At 42.5% G+C, this 27,430-nt stretch overlaps 1 protein-coding gene across 6 annotated transcripts in view; it reads right to left on the bottom strand.

The window, feature by feature from the left end:
* Window positions 1-27,430, bottom strand: part of VGLL3 (vestigial like family member 3) — a 65,319-nt gene that overhangs the window by 8,547 nt on the left and 29,342 nt on the right. For 3 of the 6 annotated variants that reach the window (XM_038766365.1, XM_038766364.1, XM_038766369.1), the window contains 2 exons: window positions 23,751-24,045; window positions 14,516-15,037 (listed from right to left, as the gene is read on the bottom strand). In XM_038766365.1, the coding sequence (XP_038622293.1) occupies window positions 14,516-15,037; window positions 23,751-24,045 (817 nt within the window). Of the gene's footprint in view, window positions 1-1,703; window positions 1,789-14,515; window positions 15,038-23,750; window positions 24,046-27,430 lie in introns of those variants that run through there. The other 3 variants (XM_038766367.1, XM_038766366.1, XM_038766368.1) reach the window with 3 other exon arrangements.

The raw sequence follows: 27,430 nt of genomic DNA, 5'->3' as shown, positions 1-27,430 counted from the left end.
CCTCATCTACTAAGTTCTTTGCTTCTCTTTGAAAGTAACTGGCCTAACCTGGACCTATGCTGACCATTTTCATCACCTAAATTGTCAATCAGGCAATGCGGAACAGCACTAGCCTTGCTAATGGAAGTGCCTCTGTAATCCAGGCCCCACAGGCAAAAAAAAAAAAATCAATAATCTGAGCAACTCGAAACTGCACAACACTGTTATTAGGCACAAGACATGCTATAATTATAGTATAAAAGCTAGCATGGAAGAAAGCATTATGATTGATGCTATGCCCTCTGCTTAACCGTAATATGCTTAATACTATGCCTGCCACATCTTATTCTCTATCCTGAAAGCGGATATTGAGCTTGTATTGGGAAGGACTCGATCAGCTACTGAACCCAGAACTAGGATCTCACTTGACATGGCTACAGGGGAAAACTGTGCACACCCAAGGAGGCTGTGCTGTAGTCTCCTCTCCATCCCCACCCCAGAATCTGGAGTCCCTAAAGTGGCTGTGGGTAGTAGAGATCAGGAGAAGGGCAGGTAGGCCAACAAGCCCAAACCGGTCTCTGCTGGCCAGCTTAGACCACCACCTCATCGTGGCTCACCAGAAAGCCTTCACTGATGCAATGAAAAAGTTTTGCGGGTCAACATTCAACCTGAACTTCAAGAATTTCAGGCTCCTTGGAACAAATCCTGAGCCCTTTGTGAAGTGAGACTAAAAGGAAAAAGTCATCTCAAGTAAAACCTGTGCATACTGTACCCTTGCTGTCCCTGACCTGAGACCCAAGGATGTCTATTCAGGAGAGATCACTGTCATCATCCTCTCTGATCTTTCTTGGTACTTTTACTGCATGTGTTGGTTGTTAAGTATTTGTAGGTCTCTTCCTGAGTGGGTAATATGTATCCTCAATAAGACTGATCATTTATCAATAGTGGCTGTGAATCACTAGTCCTGAGAATTTTCTATGACTGGCTTACTTGGTTTAATATATACGTACGTATCTCCAAGTACCAGCACCACAAAAATTAGTTTAGAATTGGAAAATTTGTGCAGTGGGCTTTACTTGGACAAGGCAGTGGGACATTTATATAACTTTCTAACTCAGTAGTCACTTTCTCAGTCAAACCGGAGGTTAGGTTGCTAACAGGCCTTTTCTAATCAATGTGTAGTAGAGGCACAGCACCTGCATAGGGAAGCAGCATGGCATAGTGGATAGAGCCCGGGCCTGGGATTAGATACCTTCTCATCTCTTCACCCTACTGCTTCCCATCACTCATCTCTTTTTCCCAATCCTCCAGGAAAGTGCTTGGCCCTAGAACTAGAGCGGGACTTGTCCCTCTCCTTGACCCCTCCTAGTCTGCACCGGGAGCCACAACCACTTGATCCCATTCCTTCCCTAGAGAAGGGGAGGAAAGGGTTGAAGGAAACGGGAAATACCTGTCAGGAAGGGTATTAGAAAGCCAGCCTATGTTATCACAAGACGATCCCATTCATTTCAAGAATGGGTACACAACTGCAAGGGAGATTGGGAATTTACAAATCACGGAGATTAATTTCTTGTGGTCACCACTACAATATTATGAGCCTCATGATTGGAATCCCAAAGGTGATGAAAATCATCTTGAAGAGATAGGATAAGAAAATGAATAGTAAAGTCGGTAGCCAGAGATCCAACAGAATTAACCTTTTTATTTGTGTTAGAATAATGAATCTCTGGAGAAGGTTGCAAGAAATGGGAGGCGGGGGGGAACACTAAGATGCCCACCATAATTTCTTCTACAGATGTTCTCCTAAGACTGGAGAAGAGAAAGAACAAAAAATTCCTGGATCAACTTGATGTAATTGAAACCACAAGTTATAGAACTCACAGGGGATTCTAACTATCCAGACATCTGTTGAGGAACAAATACAGCCAAACACGCATCTTTAAACAGGTTTCTAGGTTATGCAGAGATTTATGATCCAGAAAATAGATAATCCAACCAGAGGAGGAGTTAATCTAAATGTACTGTTTACCCACAAAAATGATTAAGAACAGAAGAGGAAAATGAGCCCAAACTCTGAGCCCAAGAGTGTGAATGATCTGAAATGCACCGAATAGATAATTAACTTAAAAACCACAGTAGCACAGTCTGCTGTGGAAAAATGTTGCAAAATCAAGTAAATAAATATTGAAAGTGATGTTTGAAAATTAGCCCTGTGAATACCAAGGATCTGTCCACAGATACAAAGACACTTAAAGATCCATTTTTTCTTTTAATGTTAAAGCCCATGTACTATCAGCGCAAGTGATAATACCTGCTGCCCAGGGCAACTAAATATTAGTTTGGCCTCTGGAGTATGAGAAAGCATTGAGGTTTCCCATAATCCTGCTGCTTGGAACAGATGAAGAACAGGTATGGAAGCCAGCCTGGGTTTAGGAGCCCAAAGCATAACGTAAGATTAGGTCTTAAGGGAATCAGACAGAGGACTTAAAATGCATTTAAGTATGATTTGCATCACCTCTGCACTTTAATTTGCCTTCCATAAGAAACTGCTTGTGAAGGCACACTGTACCTGCTACAAAGAGCAACAGTAAAAGATGCAGAAGACAAGAAATGGGTGATAATTATAATAATAATGGCATTTATTAAGTGCTTACTATGTGCAAAGCACTGTTCTAAGCGCTGGGGTGGTTACAAGGTGATCAGATTGTCCCACAGGGGGCTCACAGTCTTCATCCCCATTTTACAGTTGAGGTCACTGAGGCACAGAGAAGTTGAGTGACTGGCCTGAAGGCACACAGCTGACAAGTGGTGGAGCAGGGATTTGAACCCATGACCTCGGATTCCAAAGCCTGTGCTCTTTCTACTGAGCCACACTGTGTGGGGAGCCAAAGCAGTAATGGTCCCTTAAGTATGCTAGATGAGTTTTGCACTATTGGCTAGACTGACAAAAAAAAAACAACAAAAAACCTCCCACTTTGGGCAGTCACCCAAAACACAGCTCCAAAGTGGACACTGAAAGTGTATCTCTACTGTAAGTCTTCACCGTTCAGGAGCACAGAAGGCTCCGTGGTTCATTAATCAGAGATAGACCAAAAAAGCTCTCAGTATTTCAAAGGCAAATGAAGAATTTAAAATAGATGATGTTTTTCTGTATTCTGGGTGCAATTTAGAAGGAGGAACAACATGAAACTTCAGGAAACTGGTGATACGATAGCACAGCACAGTGGATACTGGACCACAGTTTGGTCCCTAATCCATTTAGTTTTTTCAGCACAGACATTCTTTGGAGCAGTTTACCTGCTGAGAATGTGTTAACTAAGGGTTAACAGTGTAATTAGTGTTCAAAGAGCTGAGAATGTCTTTAGGATAGTCACTCCAAGGGTAAGGAGGTGGCAAGTGCCAAAAATGTACTGCACTTGGAGAGATTACTGATAGATCCCTTGAATATTGAACTCCTACACTTTTAAGGTGAGAGAGATTCTGGGACTCCGTTTTTTCTTGATTTCTGTCTTTCGATTTGGGTGACATGGAGAGATAAGAAGCAGCGTGGTTCAGTGGAAAGAGTACGGACTTTGGAGTCAGAGGTCATGGGTTCAAATCCCGGCTCTGTCACTTGTCAGTTGTGTGACTTTGGGCAAGTCACTTCACTTCTCTGTGCCTCAGTGACCTCATCTGTAAAGTGGGGATGAAGACTGTGAGCCCCCCCATGGGACAACCTGATCACCTTGTAACCTCCACCAGCGCTTAGAACAGTGGTTTGCACATAGCAAGTGCTTAATAAATGTAATTATTATTATTATTATTACTGGGGAGAAATCTCCAAATGGAGGACTAGCCAAAACCTTCCAAAGTAGTCTTAACAGCATTTCACTCTACATGTGTTATGGGGTTAGAGTTTGCTATGCTCTGCAAAACATCTGCATAAGAAAGGGAGTGTTAATTTAAACAGCTACAACTGATGTATGGATAGATGTCAACAACCAGGCATCATACTCACCAAGCAACTTTCTGCTTTGGCTCAAGGACAGCAAGCAGCATAATTGCTAAATGCTCCACAGAATTTTACCCGGCAGGAATCTGAGCAGCTCACATAGTCACCTCCACCCAGACCCTCCCCCCTTCAGAAGAATCAGTGGATTCTTTCTGCCTTGCACATGCCGATGAATAGCAAAGACTCTCCAAGGGAAGAAATTAAACCTCTTTTTTAAAAAATGGTACTTGTTAACAATAATAATAATAATGATACTTTTAAGCACTTACTATGTACCAAGCACTAGATAGATACAAGACTGGACACAGTCCCTGTCTCACATGGGGCTCACACTCTTAATCCCCATTTTACAGATGAGTTAATTGAGACCTAGAGAAGTTAAGTGACTTGCCCAAGGTCACCCAGCAGACATGGTGGGGCCGGGATTAGAACCCAGGTTCTTCTGACTCCCAGACGTGTGCTCTACTCACCAAGCCACGCTGCTTCTTATAAGTGTGTATTGTTTGTCCTGCACTGTTGTAAGTGCCAGGGTAGATACACGCTAATCAGGTGGGACATTCACTCACTCATTCATTCATTCATTAGCATTTATTGAGCACTTACTGTGTGCAGAACACTGTACTAAGTGCTTGGGAAGTATAAATCGGCAACATATAGAGACGGTCCCTACCCAACAATGGGCTGGCCTCGCAGCCTTAATCCTCATTTTACAGGAGAGGTAACTGATGTCCAGAGAAGTGAAGTGACATGCCCAAGGTCCCACAGCAGCCAAGTGGCAGAGCCGGGATTAGAACCCAGGTCCTTCTGACTCCTAGGCCTGTGCTCTATCCTCTAGGCAATGTTGCTTCTTTTCTCAATAACTGATTCCTGTGCCTCCCATCTACGGTCAGAAAGCTCTCTATTATAGGAAGTGTAAATCCACACAGCAATTTGAATCCATTCCCTCAATCATCATCATCATCATCAATCGTATTTATTGAGCGCTTACTATGTGCAGAGCACTGTACTAAGCGCTTGGGAAGTACAAATTGGCAACATATAGAGACAGTCCCTACCCAACAGTGGGCTCACAGTCTAAATCTCTTTCAGTAGAGATGAAAAAATGTATTCCTACTGCACTACCCTAATGGTCCCTTGACCCTCGATCCACTTTTGCAAGGGGAAACAGCAGTGATGTGTCTGTAAAAAGAACATCTCAACCCAAAGGGTAATTTAGGGGTAACACTTTTGGATCAGCTGGGAGCCACTGAATCACTGTAGGACTGCCTCTTCAACCAAGTCTCCAATTGCGCAGGGAGTCCATCTGATAGACACTGTAGCTTGGCCCTGCTGAACGCTAAATGCTCCTTCCGTTCTTCCACTCCTTGAATCCTGGAGGAGGTCTTGAGATGCCCAGGTCTGCAGCAGGGCGCAGCAGTAATAATAATAATAATGATGGGATTTATTAAGCGCTTACTATGTGCAAAGCACTGTTCTAAGCACTGGGGGGTTACAAGGTGAACAAGGTTACAAGTAGGTTTGGGGCTGGCAGGCTCAGGGATGCTATATTAATTTAAGTCTCGATTTCTGGGTGGCCTCAAGTTGATGTGGAGAGGCAGAGCTGCACAAGCATTATTTTTGTCTGCCCAGTACTTCCCCAGAAAATATTAATTTGGCCAGATATGCCCAAGCGCAGTCACAGCAAAAGAAAGGGGGAAAATAACCCATACTTATACTGTTTTGTGTTATACTCTCCCAAGCACTTAGTACAGAGAAGCAGCGTGGCTCAGTGGAAAGGAGCCCGGGCTTGGGAGTCAGAGGTCATGGATTCAAATCCCAACTCCGCCAATTGTCAGCTGTGTGACTTTGGGCAAGTCACTTCACTTCTCTGAGCCTCAGTTACCTCAACTGTAAAATGGGGATTAAGACTGTAAGCCCCACGTGGGACAACCTGATCACCTTGTATCCCCCCCAGCGCTTAGAACAGAGCTTCGCACATAGTAAGCGCTTAACAAATGTCATTATTATTATTATTACAGTGCCCTGCACACTGTACCTGCTCAGTAAGTACACTTGATTAATTATTGTGGCTTGATGAATGAAGTGGCCTTATTCAGTCTTCTCTGTTCTCTAGCTTAATGTATATGACAGCTATTAATGTGATAATATTGGTACTTAAATGACCTGGCTGGACCCCAAAGAATATTAGCCAAAGGTGGTGGTAGTAGCTTAAGGGCCGGAGGATTGGGGTTTATTTGGTGCAATTCTGTAATTCTCAGCTTTCCTGGAAGGAAAAACTAGAAGGCTTCAGGACCTTGCAGGTACTATCAAGAGTCTGAGCCCTGATAGTATATATAGATATATATATATCTATATATACTATATGTGTGTGTGTATATATACACATGTGTGTACATATGCATATGTATAAACACATACACACACACATATTCACGACTTTGGTCAATTTTTTGGCTTTTGAGATATGTTGCTATGCTTCACATTGTTTACTGGGGAAATTATTTGGTATTGAGAGCTCATTCCCATAACACACTATTTTCATGTATTCAATTAAGAGCAATATTTCAGGTTTTTAGGACTTAGCCCACAAAGTTAATATGGACACAAAAGGGAATGTGCATCTTTTAGATAAGTGCATTAGTGTGCATGTGTATCACAGCAAGCTTCAATCATTTAGAGAAAAATACTAATGTGATAATTCCTAATGGCAGATGTGATAATAATAATAATAATAATAATAATGGCATTTGTTAAGTGCTTACTATGTACAAAGCACTGTTCTAAGCCCTGGGGGGCTACAAGGTTATCAGGTTGTCCCATGTGGGGCTCACAGTCTTAATCCCCATTTTACAGATGAGGTAACTGAGGCCCAGAGAAGTGAAAGTGACTTGCCCAAAGCCACACAGCTGACAAGTGGCGGAGCCGGTCGACCAAGCACTGTTCTAGAGGCCCCAGGGGCAGAATTTATGTGAATTGAATTGGACCAGCAAAGGAGGGCAAATAGTATGACCCCAACTGCTCCAGGAAGTGTTGAGGAGGCATTCTTCCATCTCTCACTACAGTAATTGCTTAATAAGCACTACTACTACTTCAACCATTCTAGTCAGGGTCCAACAGTTTGCCTGGATTTTCCCTGTATCTGAAGAAGAAGCCCTAAAATCTTTCTTAGCAACTTAGACATTTCCATTATCCTTTTGAGCATCTAATTGCTTCTCTTACTCCTTGACATTTTGGAATATCACAGCATTGCCTAGTGGATAGAGCATGGGCCTGGAAGTTAGAAGGTCATGGGTACTAATCCTGACTCTGCCACTTGCCTGCTGTGTGACCTTGGGCAAGTCACTTAACTCCTCTGTGCCTCAGTTACTTCATTTATAAAATGGGGACTGAGACTGTGAGCCCCACATGGAACAGAGACTGTGTCCAACACGATCTGCTTCTATCCACCGCAGCACTTTGTACAGTGCCTGGCACATTGTAAGTGCTTAATGAATATCATAATTATTATTATCATTATTATGGCAGCAATCAGCGATATTTATTAAACATTTACTGTGTGGAACACTAAGTGTTTGGGAAAGTACAATACAAAAGAGTTGGTAGACACGATCCCTGCCCACAAGGAGCCTACAGTCCACAGGGGAGCTTACAGTCAATATCTGCGAGAACAAGTTAGTTGCTGCATTCACAGCAGCACCTAATTGCTTCTCCTACTATTTGGTCTATCCTCCTATCTTCACTCCATAGTGGGCATATTTTCTGTTCTGTCTTTGATGGGCTAACCCCCCACAGTGAATTGGGAATAGAAGCCAGATGAAGAATGCAGAAATATCTTCAAATTTTAAGCTGTTGATTAATAACTGTTATTGGCAGAAGATCCAGATCAGATTTTTTTTTAAAAAGAGATTTATATAACCATCCTTTTCACAGAGCCTCTTAATCACTGCAAGCTTCTTCTCTGGAATGTATTATTGTAGTTGATTCTTACACATTTATATGGGTTTTACTGACACTTTTTACCTTGCGTCAGACCGACATTTTGGGATATCTAAAGATCTTTTAGCAGCAATCAGTGATATTTATTAAATGAGCATTTACTCTGTGGAACCCTGTACTGTTTGGGAAAGTACTATACAACAGAGTTGGTAGAAACGATCCCTGCCGACAAGGAACTTACAGTCCACAGAGGAGTTGGTTGAACACGGACATAGGACATTCAAAGAATATAATCGGAAGGGGACCATAAAGGCCATTCTGTCCAGCCTTCTTCCTTCAGAATGACACTTTACCCATCACAGAAAGGCAAGAACCCCTCATCCTCTTTCAGCAGTCCACTCTAACCTTTAACAACACTCATGCTGAGAAAATCTTTAACTGAGAACTCTTCTATTTTTAAAACCATGCTATTTATTCTAAGTAGAAATAGAAAAGAATTGGTCACCACTTTCTGTGATGAGCCCTTCCTTTGTTGAACAGGATGATTACTGAGTATCAGTCATTTCTTGATAACTATGGTATTTGTTAAGCGCTTACTATGTGCCAAGCACTGTTCTAAGTGCTGAATCATGTCCTCCCTCTAGCCTTGAAGTCCCTCATCCTTCATATCCCACAGACCACCATTCTCCCCTTCCTCAAAGTCCTACTAAAATGCTACCTTCTCCAAGAGGCCTTTCCTGACAAACTTCTTATTCCCCCAACTATTTGCCCTCCCTCTGTGTCACCTATATACTTGAGTCTATACCTTAAATTCCTTTGATTTTTGTGTCAACCTCAGCCACATGTCATCCTCAAGCACTTTGATACCACACCCCTGCCCCACCGAATGCATGTACAATATCCTTATTTCTTCTATTTGTAATTTATTTTAGTGTCTGGTTCCCCAACTAGATTGTAAACTCCTTGAGGACAAAAATCTTGCCTGCCAACCCTATTGTATTGTACTCTTTCAAGCACTTGCTGTGTGACCTTGGGCAAGTCACTTAACTTCTCTGTGCCTCAGTTACCTCATCTGTAAAATGGGGATGAAGACTGTGAGCCCCATGTGGGATAACCTGATTACCTTGTACCTCCCCCAGCGCTTAGAACAGTGCTTGGCACATAGTAAGTGCTTAACAAATACCAACATTATTATTATTATTAATGTAGTGCTCTACATGTAGTAAATACACAATACCGTTGACTGATTAATTAGGTAAATTACAACCCCCTAGTTCAGGGCCTCATGGGGAGGGGGATGTGAGGTGCTTGTGGTGGAGAGATGTGATGGCAGCAAAAGGTGGGACACCTAGAAAGAGCTGGGCCAGGGGAATTTGGAGTCAGAGAAACACCCCCTTCCTCCCCCAAACTTTTAAGGATAGCATTTATTAAGTGATTACTATGTGCAAAGCACTGTTCTAAGCGCTGGGGAGGTTACAAGGTGATCAGGTTGTCCCATGGGGGGCTCACAGTCTTAATCCCCATTTCACAGATGAGGTAACTGAAGGGCAGAGAAGTTAAGTGCCTTGCCCAAAGTCACACAGCTGACAAGTGGCGGAGCCAGGATTTGAACCCATGACCTCTGACTCCAAAGCCCATGCTTCTTCCATTGAGCCACGCTGCTTTTCGTGAATCTTCCCGAGTCAGCTATTTCTCCACAGTTCTATTACACCCGGAAGAACAACTGGACAGGTGGTACATGCACAAGTTTCTGGTAATCATTTACCATCCCTGCTAAATCTCTCTACGACAAATCAAACTCACAGTCCATTATGTCATGCATAACCCTGCCTGCAGGACATCTGACCTCAAGAGGAGGTACAGTTGAGGATTCCATCGCCACTTTTGCTGGCTGCCCAATTCCTTACTCCTGCTCAGCGCTTAGAACAGTGCTTCGCGCATAGTAAGCCCTTAACAAATGCCATCATTATCATAGAAGTGTGGCTGGCCTACGTGTGTAGCTCCAACTACCACACATTTGGAAAAGAAGCGGCGGCAGCCCCTCCAGGCCAGAGGAGAGAGCAGATCTGTTTGCAACATCTTGCTGCTACTGTTTATGCTATCCAAGGGAAAAATCACCTGCATGCTTGTGACTATGAGGGCATGTGTATATCCATTTTTCTCTATATGTGTGTCAAATAAGCCTAGTAGAAAGACCAAGGACATGGGAGTCAGAGAACATGGGTTCTAATTCCTGATCTGCCAGTGGCCTGCTCTGTGACCTTGGACAAGTCACCCAACTTTTCTGTGCCTCAGTTTCCTCACCTATAAAATGGAGATTCAATACCTGTTCTCCCTCGTTCGTAGACTGTGACCCCCTTGTGGGACAGTGTCTGACCTGATTGACTTGTAGGACTTAGTACAGTCCTTGACACGTAGTCAGAGCTAAACAACTACCATAACTAATTGATTTCTCTGTATCTGTGTCTCCTAACTCTTTTTCACATTCTGCCTGTCTCATTACTATCCCTGGATCTCTCTCCTCCCAAGGAATCCCTTCCCACTAACGTTGAGGCTGCAAGTAAATAAGGTAGTTCTAGTCAACAGTTTTACTTAATTTCCCTTTCATTTTGTAATGCTGTATTTGGTTCCTATTAATTGCACAGATCTATTGGGTATCTGCAGCTTTTTGAAGTGTGGCCGCTTAGGAATGTAGAGCCGAATAGGTGGCCCATCCACAGGAATGAGTTTGGTTGCCTGTTCTAACCTCCCTGCTCATAGGTCTACTTTTCCAATTCTTCACTTGCTATTGTGGCTCTCTACACTCCATATTTTCTATATTGTTCTGTATTTGTAGAACCCACAGCTGGGTTGTAATAGCTGATTCGAGTTTATAGAGCATCCATTGGGTCATGAAGATGTCCCATGTACTGATCCTTTGCTCAATCCATTTACAGTAGGAGATGTTTTCCAACAGATGATTGGACTTCTAGTTTCTCAGCTGGGTTGAAGCATATTTCCTTAGCCACAGAGGCATAAAAATAAGCTATTTACAACCAAAAAATGGAGCTAATAAAACTGAGATCTTTTAAGACCCTGGTTTAATAGGATTGCCTTGACTTATTTGCTCAGTATTTATTTACATTATTGTCTGTCTCCCCATCTAGATTGTAAGCTGCTTGTGGGCAGAAAATGTGTCTGTCTACTAACTCTGTTTTATTGGACTCTTCCAAGTGTTCAGTACAGTGCTCTGCATACAGTAAGTGCTCAATAAATACCATTGATTGATGATCAGTATCAACTGTGAAGGTTTGGCCAAGAGAGGCATATTGTGGAAGTATTTGGATGCTAAAGTTCCTAGCCATTTTTCCATAAGAAGAGTAGGCCCTGTGCTTTGCATGACCACTAAATCTACTATCTAGGGTTTTCTGCCTCCTTGTCCTTCTAGATTTTGGGGTGCCAAAATGAAGTAATATTTAGATGAATATGGATTCATGCTTGAGTGCCACTTTTATTTCACGTCCAGGGGCAACCTGTCAATGCATTCACCAAAGAATAGGTTGTACCAGAATCGTTGAATAATAATAATAATAATAATAATAATAATAATGGCATTTATTAAGTGCTTACTATGTGCAAAGCACTGTTCTAAGCGCTGATAGTAATTTTATGATCATATTTCAATGTAGATTCGTCTATTAATAATAAATAGGCAAGGACTTGAAGATTTCCATTATGAGACACATAATAGCTGCAATGCTTCAGCTCACCTATAAAGAGGTGGTTTATAAAGGAACATGACGAAGAGGCTTATGGGTTAAAAATTCCTCTTTAGCCCCAGGATGTAAATCACTAGTTTGAACCTGCTAACTTCACTTTGCAGTAAGACTGCCTAGTTGAGCAAACTTTGAAAATGCTTGTGTGTTTATGAGCTATAGTCAAGTGTTTCTTAATTTTTAAGTGATTAGATTCTAGAAACCTAGTAAATCAATGAATAGCCCATCTACAAGTAAAGTAACATGAATGGAAGTCCTTCCTCTCCCTCTCTGTCTCTCTCCCTCTGTCTGTTTCTGTCTCTATTGTTCTCTCTCTCTCTCTCTCTCTCTCTCTCTCTCTCTGTTTCTCCCTAAGTCCACTCTCTCTCTCGACCTTCAGGTCCCTAAAACTGGCTTAGCCCAGTAAAGGGGGATTTCTGGGGAAGCATGAGAAGCAGTTGTGGTCTAGTGGATTGAGCATGGGCCTGGGAATCAGAAGGACCGGGGTTCTAGTCCTGGCTCCGACACCTGTCTGCTATGTAACCTTGGGCAAGTCACTTAAATTCTTTGTACTTCAGGTACCTCACCTGGGAAATGGGGATTAAAACTGTGAGCCCCACGTGGAACATGGCTGTGAGCCCACTGTTGGGTAGGGACCATCTCTATATGTTGCCAACTTGTATTTCCCAAGCGCTTAGTACAGTGCTCTGCACACAGTAAGTGCTCAATAAATACAATTGAATGAATGAATGAATGAACATGGTCTTTGTCGATTAGATTGTATCTATCCCAGCACTTAGTATAATGCCTGACACACAGTAAGTGCCTAACAGTGAGAAGCACTGAGAAAAAGGAATCTGTGGATAAAATGAAATATCAAGCAATTGTGCAGCTAGTGTTTAGAGGGAACAAGTCAAGCCATCAAATGTAATTGCTTTTTTCTCTCAAAATAATTCAAAGGCAGGGATGCAGGGAAGGCACGGAATAAAGACAAGTAGAGATTTGTAAAGAACAAGCCTTCATTAAATGCAATCTTTGCAAAATTAATTTAAAATGATTGAATTTGTGCCAAACCCCGCAGTTTAAACCAATTTTACGCTGGCAGATAGGTGTTAAAAAAGCCACTGCACTTCACTGAGGTTAAGTGTCTAGTCAGGTATCAGAGTCTGAATGGCAGGTAGGGATTTAATATCTTTGCTAATAATCGAGAGGCTAGTGGGGAGGACAAAATCTATCTTCAGTACCAACCTTCCATTCTCACGCTGAGGGTGGATAAGCCCTCCTTATACCTGAATGGAGGCGAGCAGAAGAAAGGCATAGCCATTTATCTTTGAATCGCCGGGTGCAATAACCCCTCTATAGCTGGAATAATAGTGCAGCCAATCTGCCCTTTGCAACCCCATTCGGGTCATAATAATAATAATAATGGTGGTATTTGTTAAGTGCTTACTATGTGCCAAGCACTGTTCTAAGCACTGGGGGGGGATACAAGGTGATCAAGGTTGTCCCATGTGGGGCTCACAGTCTTAATCCACATTTTAAAGATGAGGGAACTGAGGCACAGAGAAGTTAAGTGACTTGCCCAAGGTCACACAGCCAAGTGACGGAGCTGGGATTCGAACCCATGACCTCTGACTACTAAGCCCCTGCTCTTTCCACTGAGCCACGCTGTTTCTGTTGTGCTTTCCCACCGTAATTTAGAACTGTGCTCTGCATACTCGGGGTGCTCAATCAATAAATAAGGGGGGTCTACCTTCTCTTTTACATAATTATATTCAGAACCTCTGCCCTGGGTCAAATGTGTGACTCAATGAGAGGTATTGGCTATATAACAGGAATATCAGCATTGATGAGATGAGGCGGACTGTATTTTTCTGCAGGAAATTTACACAAAGAAAAATTTGGTGTTTTCGGTCCAAATCCTCTTGAAGCAAGACTAACACGAGGCATGAAACTGTAGCATTAGTGGTGACGATACCTTGCAGACAGCACTCAGGTTTTCAAACGCTGAATCCTGAGGCCTGCTCTTGACCTAAACATAGCCATCTGCCTCACACAAGATTGAAAAGTTTTTCCTGGGGTCATCCCACTGTCTCTAGTCTTCATCCAGACTCTACTGCTTCCCTATGGCTATCCCCAGGCCAAACTCCAGGATATGGTGAGACACCAAACCTACTGACAGTGGCTGTCCATCAAAGGACAAATAGGAAGCATCGATGCACATACAATCCCAAGGAAAAATATACCCTTGTTCTCTAGTCACAGCTTTTAATGCCTGAATCAAACTCTGGCAATCAGTGCAAAGTAAAGAAATGGATGAAGATGATCATTATTAGGGCTGTTAAGGGCCTACTACGTGCTAAGCACTGAGGAAGATAACCATGTTGACCACATCTCTATCTCAGATGAGGATTACAGTCTAAGAGGGTGGGAGATCAGGTATTTATCCCTGTTTTACAGATGAGGAAACTGAGGTACACAGAAGTTAAATAGTGACGTGCCCAGGGGCACAAACAGCAGGGAAGTGGCAGAACTGGGCTTCAGACTCCACTCCCATGCTTTTTCCACCAGGTTATGCTGCCAGATCACTAGGATTGGGGTTATGCGTCACAGTTTCTTGTTGCTGCCTATCAAAGATTGTGCTCAGCCACTGCCCTGTGATAGAATTCCTTGAAGTAGGGTTTCTCGCAGAAATTTTTGATGTCATAATTACTTGGAACTGCTATGGCTTACATGAAGGGCAAAAAGAAAATTAGTAGTTTTCATTTCCTCTGTGTGTGTGTGTGTGTGTGTGTGTGTTGTTTTGATTTTGCTTCACTGCATCTATAAGCAGTAGAAATGATAGGTAAAAGATAAAATCCAAAAGCAAGTTTACCTGTATCGAATCCAAAACCAGGCCCAATGTCCACCGTTCCGTGAAAGGCTCCAGCCCACGCTGAGGTAGCAGTGGTGGCAGTAGTAGGATCCGTCTTTATGTCACACTGTGGAGCGGAAATCCTGGCCGCACGAACCGAAGGCATCAGCAAGGATCCGTACCGGGGGTCGAGGTGTGAGCCGGCTGGGGGGGTGTGGTGGTGGTGGTGGTGGCGGTGGTGCATGTGAGGATGGGGGTGGTGGTGATGCACGTACACCTCGTGCATGTGTGAGTACGAAGGGCTCACCTGAGATGCCAACGGGTAAGGCCAGGGCTCCGAGCCGGCCGGGGCGGGGGGCGGGGCAGTCTGGTGCAGGCTGGGCCCCGGCCAGCAGCTGGGCTCTGCCGTGGGGAAGGAGCTTGGGGTGGGACTTGGGAAGTCGTGGTGCCCTCCACCCAAACAAGGCCCGGGCGGGGGCTGGTAGGAGCTGGTCCAGAACGAAGTCGGGAAACCACTCCGCTGGCCGGGAAGGGTTGAGCTGTCTGGAAGGACCGAAGGAGAGGGAAGAGAAAAAAAACCAATGTTTACACAAGACTAAGTTCTTGGGTCAACCCGCCATTGCTTGTCCGCCGATATCTGACGAGGGGGAGTCATTGCTACGAATTGGGTTTTTTCCCTTTGTGCCCGGCGGTGGGTTAACGTGTCTCAGGACCCTGAAGACCCCTCCATTTCCAGGGGGCTGAAACAGCTGTGCACTTCCTCATCTGGTGGTTACAAGTGAATGCATAAGGCATTTCCCCGATTACCATGACTTTGCACCATAAAAGACCATATTTCCAAGAAAACATTTCCACTCAACATTTTTCTCAGTGGACTCGCCGTCACCTGTTTTTACCTATGGCAAGATGCCAGATGGTAATTTGAAATAAGATAGCAGTGGACAATTCTCCCCAGAGCGCCACGAAAGAGACCTCTCTGTAACTCCTTGTTACTTGAGGCAGTCCCAGGAAGAACTACTAGAAACACAATCACTGGAAAATTTGACATATTTGTGTTCCACGACCCTCAATTTCCAGAAAGTAGGTTTTTGTTTTCCTCATGGAAACTTAAGCAACTCGAGTCATAAATTACACACATTATATACGCTATTTGACTGGAAGCAGATATCGAATAACCAAAATAAGTATGAGAATTTTCCTTTTAGAATATGAGAAAGCACTCATTCATTCAGTAGCACTTACTAAGGCCTACTGTGTGGAGAGCACTGTACTAAGCACTTGGGAAGAGCACCACAACAGTGAAAGGCATGGTTCCTGTCCTCAAGGAGATTACATTCTGACCATGTCCTAATTGGAAAATGACTGGCAGACCCAATATATCTGAAATGATTCTCCAACTCAAAATAGTTCATGGAATTTACGTTTTAAATGTTATGTTTTGATTAGTGGTGTTACTATCAAAGATAGAAATCTATTTTAAAATTCTGGAAAATTCTAACTGAGGAGCAGTTGCATGTTTGCCTGGTGAGGAGTCGTCTTGCATAAAATATAGAATTCACCAAAATATATACATTCCTTATTTTTTTGCATATTGTCATGCATTTTCCAAGCAACTGAAAATCCCTTTGAGAGAAAACATCCTCTATGAACAAATCCATGCTCCCAAACCATTATTCAGTACTCTGCTGGTAAACACAAAGTAACTTCTGTTGATACAAAGAAACAGATGAAATTTTTCTGGAGCCAGAGAACCAGTGAGCTGTTTTCATATGTTTGAAAATACGTATTTCCTCCTTAGGGGTATTGTTTTTGAGACCCATAATTATTGTCATATTTTTTAGCTGAAAATTTAAGTGCAAAGTGAAAAATGACAATAATATTATTGTACAGGTTTCTGAAGTCAATTTGCAGCTAGCTAATCACTACCCACTTCTGTGGCTACTGACTGAATGGGACAAAGTTTTAGAAACTATGAAGACGATCTCATTGAGACCGATGTCTGCCATTGTTTGAATTTAACATTAACAGAGATACGCTATTTCAATTCTAAACACCTTGTGCAGATAGGTCCTGTCTTGGAGAAAAACACACTGCTTTATTCATGTGTGTGTGTGTGTGTGTGGTGTGTGTGTGCGCATGCGTACATATGTGCAGTGAGGGAGCATAGGCTCCTGGAAAGAGCATGGAACTAGGAGCCAGAGGTCCTGAGTTCTAACTCCAGTTCTGCCCCTGGCTTTCTCGGGGGTAGCTGGGTACAGTTGCTTAACTTTGCCTCAGTTTCCTCATCCGTAAGTGGGGAAAAGATACCTAATCTCTGTAATCCTAATACTGTGTGGCCCACGTGGTACAGGGGCTACACCTGATCTGATCAATTTTGTATATACTTTGACATATAGTACACTGTAAGGGCTTAGTAAATCCCATGATTATGGTATATCCTTATACCTGTATATAGCTGACTTTCGTTTTAGAGAGGATGCTATTCACAGTGAAACCCTAACCATAAGTGCAGGTGTGCTTGCATGAGCACTGTATAACTGACAATCATGAACATCAACATAGTTGCTTGCTGTGCTGATGCGTTTCTTCTTACAGGATCTGTCTCTGGAGCCTGCATGTGCTTAGCCCAGTCTTTGCAAAGTTTCTGTCCAAGGAGAGCACGTCACTTCTCCAGGGGATTAGAGATGGTTCATCTCTCTCTTCTGCTCTTGAAAGTGGCTCCATAATAGACTTTGGAGAAAGGGCTATCCTAGGAGAAGTGGGCAGAATTGTATGCAGGTATATCTGCAGCAGTGGTTTTGGTTCGCCAACAGTCCACTGACATATTGCTTATTTACAACTGTGCTTCATTACATGTTTAAAACACTTGTTTGGCACCTCTGTGTGTGTGTCTGTGTCCCCTTTTCAGTTCACCATACAGAAGCTGCGTGCAAATCAGTCAATCAATGATGTTCATGGAGCACCTTGTGCAGAGCACTCTTCTAAGCACTTGGAAAAGTACACTAGATAAGTAGACAGGATTCCTGCCCTCTAGGAGCTTCATTCATTCTTCTGTCTTGTCCTTATCAGTAACAGTGCCTGGCACATAGTAAGCACTTAACAAATAAAATAATCGTGATTATTTTTATTAATAATAAACATTATGAAAATTACTTTATTGATTATTTTGTTTAAAGGTTAAGCACTTACAATGCACTAAGTGCTGGGGTCGATACAAGCTAACGAGATTGGACATGGTCTTAATCCAATCCCCATTTTACAGATGAGCTAACTGCGGCACAGAGAAGTTAAATGACTTGCCCTCGCAACAGACAAGTGATGGAGCCAGGTTCAGAACCCAGATCCTCTGACTTCATGCATTCATTCATTCAATCGTATTTATTGAGCACTTACTGTGTGCAGAGCGCTGTACTAAGCGCTTTGGAAGTACAAGTTGGCAACATATAGAGACAGTCCCTACCCAACAGCGGGCTCACAGTCTAGAATAATAATAATGACGATGGCATTTGTTAAGGGCTTACTATGTGCAAAGCACTGTTCTAAGCGCTGGGGGGGATACACAGTGATAAGGTTGTCCCACGTGGGGCTCACGGTCCTCATCCCCATTTTACAGATGAGGTAACTGAGGCTCCAAGAAGTTAAGTAACTTGCCCATGGTCACATAGCAGACATGTGGCGGAGCCGGGATTCGAACCCATGACCTCTGACTCAAAAGCCCATGCTCTTTCCACTAAGCCATGCTGCTTTCCAATGTCATTAACTGTTTTTTGAGAGTTCAGATTAGAGAACTTCCTCCCTGTCATTTGATTTTAACCATGATTTATAGGCAACACTTGTAAAGCTGCTCAAGAAGCTGTGTATGTCTTCCTCGAGGAATTGCTCAACTATAAAGAAGATTACACGGTACTTAAGTTTTAATTTGTGGTGAAACTGATCTATTGTTACCAAACTGTTATGCTGCTTTTTTATTCAACGGTTTGCTTCTTTGTCTGTCAGTGTGACTAATAATAATAATAATAATAAAAATGAGGGTATTTGTTAAGGGCTTACTATGTGCCAAGCATTGTTCTAAGCGCTGGGGGAGATACAAGGTAATCAGGTTGTGCCACTTGGGGCTCACAGTCTTCATCCCCATTTTACAGATGAGGTCACTGAGGCACAGAGAAGTGAAGTGACTTGCCCAAGGTCACACAGCTGACAAGTGGCAAAGCCGGGATTAGAACCCATGACCTCTGACTCCCGAGCCCGACCTCTTTCCACTGAGTATAATTCCCAAGTAGCAAAACTGAAAGGCATTAATTTGCTGATAAGAACAATAATGGCATTTGTTAAGCGCTTACTATGTGCCAGGCACTGTACTAAGCGCTGGGTGAAAGTTTCTGCTTGTTTATAGGTTAGCACATTACCTTCATTTTCTTCTGAGTTACTGTGAATTCACTAGGCTGACTTCAAGTGATTGATTATTACATGTTTTGTTTTGTTGTCTGTCTCCCCCTTCTAGACTGTGAGCCCGCTATTGGGTAGGGACCGTCTCTAGCTGTTGCAGACTTGTACTTCCCAAGCACTTAGTACAGTGCTCTGCACACAGTAAGCACTCAATAAATACGATTGAATTAATGAATGTCATCTGGTACATGTGCTTCAAGAGCCCAGGCAAAACGTAGAGCAGTTTTTGGTCTACTGGGTCAGAGATTTTTGATGACGTTCATAGCCTGTGAATTGGTAGCATTCCAGTGCTTTGGAATTGTATTCTGATTTCGGTTTCCAGGTCCCTTGACACATCTTCATGCATTGGAGCTTGAATAAGCCTGGACTTACCCACAACCCTGATTTACTGCATTGATTAAAGGGAGAGGACCAAACAGGGCATTCTCAACTCCAGCTTGACCAAACATATTTGCCCAACGAGTTGTGGATGGATGTTGGTGAACTCGGATTGTTTGTTCAGAGCCATATAGCTTATTTAGTTACGAGTGCAAGCTCCAAGTGTGATCAAAAGTTAACCTATCCTGGATCACTATCTTTAGGTTGACAGAGCCCATGGTTGTTGCTTTTGTGCAGACTACAAAAGTAGTTGTGGAGCCTTGGTGTTTGTGGGCTCCTTTCATGCTTCCTATAGCTCTCATGATGCAAATGGTGGAAGACCTATTGTTATCATTTGTAGTGTTCTCATTTGTTCCATCTGAACACTTCAGCAGTGCTGTAATAGAGTTTGTTCAAGGTCCTATAGCTGCAGTAGCAATGAGACACATTCTTGGCTTGCTGCAGGCCAGTATAGCCCCAACTGGACACGTGGTTTTAGCTTTATCTGCATAGCTGGTCAGAGGGTTTTTTTTTGGCCTCCCTTTTGATTTAATCATAAAGAGCTGCTTGAATGGGGTTGATTTCCATCTTGCTTTTGTGCAAATAGTTTTTTAATCTCCGGGAGCATATGTCCTTTAGACAGCAGATAAGGATTATCTTAGCCTAAACCGCGTAATTCAGGGAAGTCCACATTTGAGCCAGTCCACTCTTGTATTTTTACACAGACCAACAGAGGAAGAGTAGCTGGCAACTTATTTCAAGCAAAACTTTGCACAGGCTACTAGCTATTAGCAACCCACGAAACTAGGAACTAGTAGGGAAAGATAAAACATGAGTATGCCTTAAAAGAGCTGAGGTGCAGGCTGTGGGTAAGTGCAGGCTTATTCAAGCTGCAATGCTTGAAGATGTGTCAAGGGACCTGGGAACCGAAATCAGAATACATTTCCAAGTCCCTAGGGAAATCATCAACAATCTCACACTTGCCCTCCATCTCGGAACTTTGTTCAGATTCAAGAGCTTATTTCTGGGCTTAGTCAGATGATTCATATCTAAGAAGTTTCAAATGCCTGATGTTGACACTCTCACTAAAGAGTGCATCTTGAGAGGGATTCAACCCACTGAAGCCATGACACATTTTTCTTTAAATGATAACTCCTGGTTGGGAGAAATTAAAATCAATTCAAACTTTCCCCTGAAAAAAATAAGAAAACTGTTGATGACATTTGGAGATATTTCAGTTTTAAAATTTTCATTATTTACAGTCATATAATTTGCTCAAACAAAGGTTGAAAAGACAAGGGGGGAAAGTGTACTTTTGAGAAAGGAGTAGGCTAGGGGATATAGGAAGTACTGTACCCCCAACAGAATCAACATGGCAGAACTCACTGGTAAAGAGTTTAATTCTTTAAGGTTTTTTTTGCTTTACGAAACTAAGTTTACTAAACTTGTTTACTTCTCGGTGAAGAAGAATATAATACTTTAAGTTTTTTTTTTCTCCAAACTGGCTCCTGTTTTTATCCCTCCTACTCCCGAGGATATGTGATAAGCGTCTCTGTCTCCCTGCTCTGAATTACTCTGTCTTCTGTTTCTCTGTCTCTTTATCTTTTCTCCCTCACCTGTGTCCACTGTCTCTCTCAGGTTCTCATTCTGTCTTCTCTCGCCTCTATGCCTTCACAGGTTTCTTTTTTTATGGTATTTGTTAAGCACTTACTATGTGCCAGGCACTGTACTGACAGCTGGGGAAGATAATGAGGTTGGACACAGTCCAGGTCCCATGTAGCGTTCCCAGTATTACTCCCCATTTTACACTTGAGATAACTGAGCCACAGAGAAGTTAAACAACTTACCTAAGATCACAAAGCAGACAAGGGGTGGAGCCGGGATTAGAACCCAGGTCCTTCTGAGTCCTGGGTCTTGGCTCTATCAATCAGTTAATCATATTTACTGAGCACCTACTGTGTGCAGAGCACTGTACTAAGCACTTGGGAGACTACAACATAAGAAGAGTTGGTTGACATGTGTCCCGTGCACAGCAATCTTTGGTCGTGCTGCTTCTCAACCAGTCAATCAATCCGTTATATTTACTGAAGGCTTAATGTGTGCAGAGCACTGTATTAAGTGCTTGGGGAAGTACAATACAACAGAGTTGTGAAACACCAGAGCACCCCACTCCCCTTCTCAGAAACCTTCAGTGGTTCCCATGCATTTCATATAAAACAAAAAATTGACTGTAAGATTTTCCACCAGTCATCTCCCTCTTGCCTGTTGGCTTTTCTCCAGTTTCACACCCAAATTCATCCTCTTTGTTCCTCCCAAACTAACCTTCTAACAACTATAGCTCAGACTCTTCTTTCTCCAATCTGTTGCTCATGTTTTCCCATGTGTGGAGCTCACTCTACACTCAAATCCACCAAGGCATGTCCCTCCTCACTTTCAAAACTCTCTTAAAACGTCACCTCTTCTCATTTCATTACTTATTTCATTGCTTCATTGCTTTTGTTTTTAACAACTGCATTGATGATCTCCCTTTTAGGCCTATTATCTATTTGGCAGTTTATATCCTCCTGTCTTCCTCATTAGACTGTGTGCTTCTCCTGGACAGGGACCAAATCTGGAATTAAATCTTTCCCAAGTGCCTCGTCAGTGTTCTCCCCAGACATTCAGTAAACACTACTGATGGCAGCAGTGAAGCACAATCTGAACTGGATTCTGGACCTGATATTTCTCTGCTTCTCCTTTTGCTCCCATTAGACTATTTCTCCCATTAGACTGTAAGGTATTTCAGGGCAGGGATCAGGGGTATTGCTTCTGTTCTTTCTCAAATGACTTGGGAGTCTATGCAGTATGGGAATGTGATGGCTCAGTAATTGAACTGGGGAGCTAACATCGCTTTGGCTTATGCTTCTCTCCACCTTGGGCAATGTGCTTTTGTTTGTAAACTCCAAGAACAGCATTAAGCCCCTTGAATACCGTTGGTACACACTAGCCTAAGGTGGATAATTTTTTTATTGTTATTGTTGTTGTTTTTTGCTTTATTTAAAAATAGGGATTTTTTTTCTTCTGTAAGGGTTGTGGAACTATCAACCCACAGGCTAATATCTTGGCACTGTATGTCTCTGTTTACTGCACACAGAACCAGAGAGATTCCTTGGGCAAGGCTTCTAGTGAAGTCCATTTAGGTGGGGACAGCCTGCAGAAACCATCTTTTATGACAAGCTACTTCATGCCCGCAGCCAAGTCAGGTGGCATGGTAGCAGATTTCCTCAGCAGTCTCCTTCAGCAGTGGATTTAACTGGGCACTGGATTCCCAACCTAAAGTTTCACTTTGCCTCAGTAGAAAAAAGCCACAATATCATCAAAGGCTGATGACATGAATTTTAATGCAAGTCAGAGACCTGTCTGTAGCTTTGTTGTCTTCCCTTTCCATTTTGGTGATCTTAAGAGCAGAGCATCAGTACTACAAGTCCTGGAGTGCTATGGTACCCGAACTGAGTAAATACTGGGTGTGCTCCAGTCCGGCCATAAACCAAACACTCAGACATAAAATGGGGCTGGGCCAAAGTAGCCAAACAAGACATCCAAGACAGATCCAATTCCACTGACTTGAATATGTTTTCTTTAATTGCTCCGGGGCGGCCTACAGAAGTCCAGGCTCTTAGAACCAATGCAGGAATCATTAGATGGGCTATCTAGGCAGGACAGTGAGTAAATGCTGATCCTTGGTAGTAATAATTATGTCATTTATTAAGCACTTACTACGCGTCAAGGGCTGGGATAGATTCAAGGTTATCAGATCAGACACATCTCGCAATTTATCTTATCTCCATTTTATAGATGATGAAATGAGGCCAGAGAGGTCAAGTGATTTTTTTTCCCCACGGTCACACAGTAATAATAATAATAATAATGATGATGATGGTATTTGTTATGTGCTTAGGCCAATAGCAAGGCTAGGGCAAGAACCCGGGTCTCCCGACTCCCAGATGCATGCTTTTCCCACTAGGCCATGCTGCCTAGTGGAAATCAAAGGGGCTTTCAAATTCGGCAATTCTAGATCCCTATTGCCTGCCACGGAGCACCTAGCAGCCGGAGCAGTTGCTGATTTTAAAAGCAGATCTGGGCTACGCCTTCATTAAGATATCCAAATTAGGTCACCGAGCCGCAGGAACCATATTTTTCAGTTCCATCCTGCCCCTATAAACTCATGCTGTTTGCATCATTACTTTCCACAAAGAATTTAAGGGGTGTGACTGCATCCTTTCCAACCCTGCATTCCACATGTGACAAAACGGATCCAGCTGTTTGTCTGAAAGAAATTCCTAGCTGTCCCTAAAAATGAAAAAGCAAGTGGATATTTGTCCTCTGGAGGCACATTTCCAGCTGGAACCCGGTATGAGAATTGCAAAACAAACAGACTAAATGAGCTGGAGAGCATCTGATTCTCAATTCTTACCTCGCCACAGGGGGCTTAACCCCATCTTGTTTTTTGAAATGGCAGGTTCAGGATGGAAGTTGCTGGCTTGACCCAAAGCTCTTGAGAAGTGTTCGTCCACTACTGACCCAATGTCTCCCTGGAAATAAGTGAAAAGGACACAGCGAGAGTTAAGGTACTCCATCTCGGCAGGCTGGTCCTTCTCTTCCTCCTCCTCCTCCTCCTCCTCATCCTCCTCCTCCTCATCCTCCTCTTGTTTGCTGGGAAGGGACACCTCCAGAGACTCCTGCATCTTGCTGTATCCCGCTAACTTCTTCTGGGGTGGAATAAACAAAACACAGTATCAAAAGCAGTTTGTCAGAAAGCAATAATTAGCTTACAGTGATAAAAGAGGCTTCTCAGTCTACACATTCCCTCCTCTCCCTCCCCCTCAGTTGAATGGCTGTAAATTTGGTTTTGGCCATGACCTGGACAAGGTGTAGCTCGGACTCGGAAGACAAATGCTGGGTGGCAGGTTTGTCATTGAGGAGTAACAGAAAAGAGAAATCAATCCTCCTGATGATTACGGCTAGCCCACCCTGTCCCACTGTAACTTCCTAGAGCAAAGTTTCTAAAAGGACAAATAGAAGGAGGCTCTAATTTCAAGGGGAACTAAAAACAGAATGGGAGAGGGAAGAGGAGGAAACACCTTTTAAGTACAGCAAATGTATTTAAGTACAGCAAACGTAGCATTTTTTGAAAAAGGATGTGGTAGATATCCCTGAATTATTTCTTTTTCTACAATCCAACATAAATGGTGGAAAAATATGTGTGAAGATTAATTTGCATGGACCTTATGTTTCAGATACTCCACTTGAACTCTTCTTTAAGGGGAAAAGGTATTAGAATGGTGAAACAAATGATGCTAATTTCCCAGATACTCAGACAGTCAAGTCATACAAATGCAGAAATGTCCACAAGGCAAATTAAAATAAAGACACAATCCTAGAGAATAGGTCTTAATAATGTCTTACTAATTTCAACATGCGAACCCCCCCCACCCCACCCCATTCAATTCCTTGAGGCTTTCTAAAGGTGTTACACTGTGTACCTCTCATGTTCTAGGGTATTTGAAAAATCTCATATATTTCCCATCTCAGAAGCATAGATAGGGGATGAAATTGTCTTTCTTAGAAGAAAAATAGTTTGAGTAATATGAAACCACTTCTTGCTGGGTTGCTAGGCTGTTTTCAGAGTAGAAAGAAGTTGTCCTTATTTTTCCATTTTCCTGACTTGGAAATTAGGAAGCTGTTTTTGGAAAATGGAAGCAATGAGTGCTCTCAACCCTAAATGCCACCAAATCATATAAACTGAAAGCATGCCCTTCTTAATGTAGTCACCAGCCACAAAACCCATTATCTGGGAACTGGTGCTGATGCTAAATGTGTTAACGTGATAGATAAGTCTTCAGTGTTGGCTATAGTCATTTAGTGTTTACACAGGACATACGCTGATGACTATTTGATGATGGTTACTTATAAGCAGAAATACTATCTTCCATTCAAACTCTGGGGTATTCATGAGAATGGCATCATCACACACTTCTTGTTAAATTAGCTAGACCTCCCTGCATTTTAAGACCTTTTGAAGAAGTTTTTAAAGCCTTTAATAATAATAATAATAATAATAATTGACATTATTATAATAATATATTTAAGCACTTACTATATTCCAAGTACTATACTAAGTGGTAGAATTGAGGCAGGATAATCAGGTCCCACATGAGCCTCACAGTCTGAGTAGGAGGACGAAAAAGTACTAAATCCCTGCTTTACAATCAATCCTATTGATTGAGCTCTTACTATGTGCAGACCACTGTCCTAAGGACTTGGAAGAGTACAGTATAACAGTGTAGTTAACTTCAGTGGTGGAATTTAACAACAGAGTTGATAGTTGGAACAGAGGCACAGAGAAGTTGTGACTTGCCCAAGTTCACACAGCAGACAGGTGGCGGAACGGTGATTAGAACCCAGGTCCTCTAACTCTCTAGCCTGTGCTCTCTCCACTAGGCATCACTGATTAGCCGTATTTTAAAAACTAGGGGCTCTGCTCATATTTAACTTAATTTCTTAGCTAAATATAAGGAATTGCAACATTTAAGTAACATGTATCACAGTTATCACGCCAGAACACATGATACATCTAATGAATAACTGAGACTGTAAAATCTTGGATGCTTACGATGTTCCACTCTCTCATTATGAACTGGATTTACTGAGCACTTATTATGTGTCCATGAACACTACTTGGCACTGACAGAAATTCCCTGATGAAAAGGACAAGGTCCTTTTGCCCTTGGGGAGTTTTGGGTCAAAGGTGGGAGAACTCAAAGAAGAGAACAGAAGTAACTGACATACAATACATACACTTACAGATATGTACTTAGCGTTGATGTCATTGAAGTATTCAATAGGATGAGCAGGGTAGCGGCGGGGAGGGGAAGAAGTTGCTAAAGACAGTATGAAACGATTAAGTGGGGAAGGTTTCTTGCAGAAGTTGGGGTTTCAGTGGAACTTTGAGGGACAGGAAGAATGTGAGTTAGTTAAGTGAAGAAGAAGCACTTTCCAGACAAGGGGGTTGCAAAGGTAACAGAGTGTGAAGGAGATCAGGCCTCAGAGTGTAGAAGAGGACATCTAGTTAGGAAGGGGCAAATTCATCCGAGTCCCGAAATTGAGCCAAGGACTTTATTTTGAAAGTGGGGTTAAAGAGAGCCAGAATTGGTTTTTGGCTAGGAGAGTGTTGAAATTCTGTTGGTATTTCAGAAAGACGTTGCCTGTATTGTTGAATGAACTTCAGGTGGGAGAGACTGGAGGCAGGGAAGCCAGTAAGAAGAATAGTACAGTAATTAAGGTGTGATATTTTTGGCTCATAAACTAGGGTAAAAGTTGTATGGTGAGGAAGAGGAAAAAAAAGAATTAGCATATGATTTATTGAGACTGGATTCAGGGCACAGAGAAATAGGAGTCAGAGATAGCTAACATAGGAAGACAGTAGTGCCGTTGACAGGATTGAGCAAGTTAGAGGAGAGAGGGTTTCAGGGGAAAGATGAAGAGATCAGTTTGAGGTGGTGACATTTTAAATGGAAATGTCCCAGACATGGAAGAAAATTTAAGACCAGGGAGCACAGGAGTAGTCAGGACTGAGGACTAGTTTTGAGAGTCTTTCACTTTGAGATTGTGGTTGAAGTCATATGGGAATATGAGCTTCTACAGAAACATAGATCCAGCACCTAAAGGGTCAATTAGAGGTAAAGGATGAGAGGAAAAGAGATCAGCAAAGGGGTCTAAATCCATGTAAACCTAAAGCTAAGATCCTGCACTCAAATGTGTTGGACACTGACTCCCTGGGTACAACAAAATAGAAAATCTTTAGTGTTTCTCCAATGAGAAACTAGACTTCAGAAAATGAGAACTGATCAACTGAATTGTTTTTCTCCACATGAATATTCTTTCCTATTGATGATCTGCTTCCTTTCTCCCATGTTGCTTCCCCTTCCGTGAAGATGGTCATTCAGGATTTGGGGTTAGTACTGTTTTGCCTAATTTCTCTTTAAAAAAAGTGATACAATGTATGGGGTTTTTTTTGGGAAAACAGTTGGGTAGCTGTAGTGCAATATTCTCAAATTAATTTTAAACCTCTGATGAATACTAGTCACTTTACAA

The sequence above is a fragment of the Tachyglossus aculeatus genome, chromosome 24, assembly GCF_015852505.1.
Source record: "Tachyglossus aculeatus isolate mTacAcu1 chromosome 24, mTacAcu1.pri, whole genome shotgun sequence".
Classification (NCBI taxonomy): Eukaryota; Metazoa; Chordata; class Mammalia; order Monotremata; family Tachyglossidae; genus Tachyglossus; species Tachyglossus aculeatus.
This window is presented reverse-complemented; position numbering and strand designations above follow the sequence as displayed.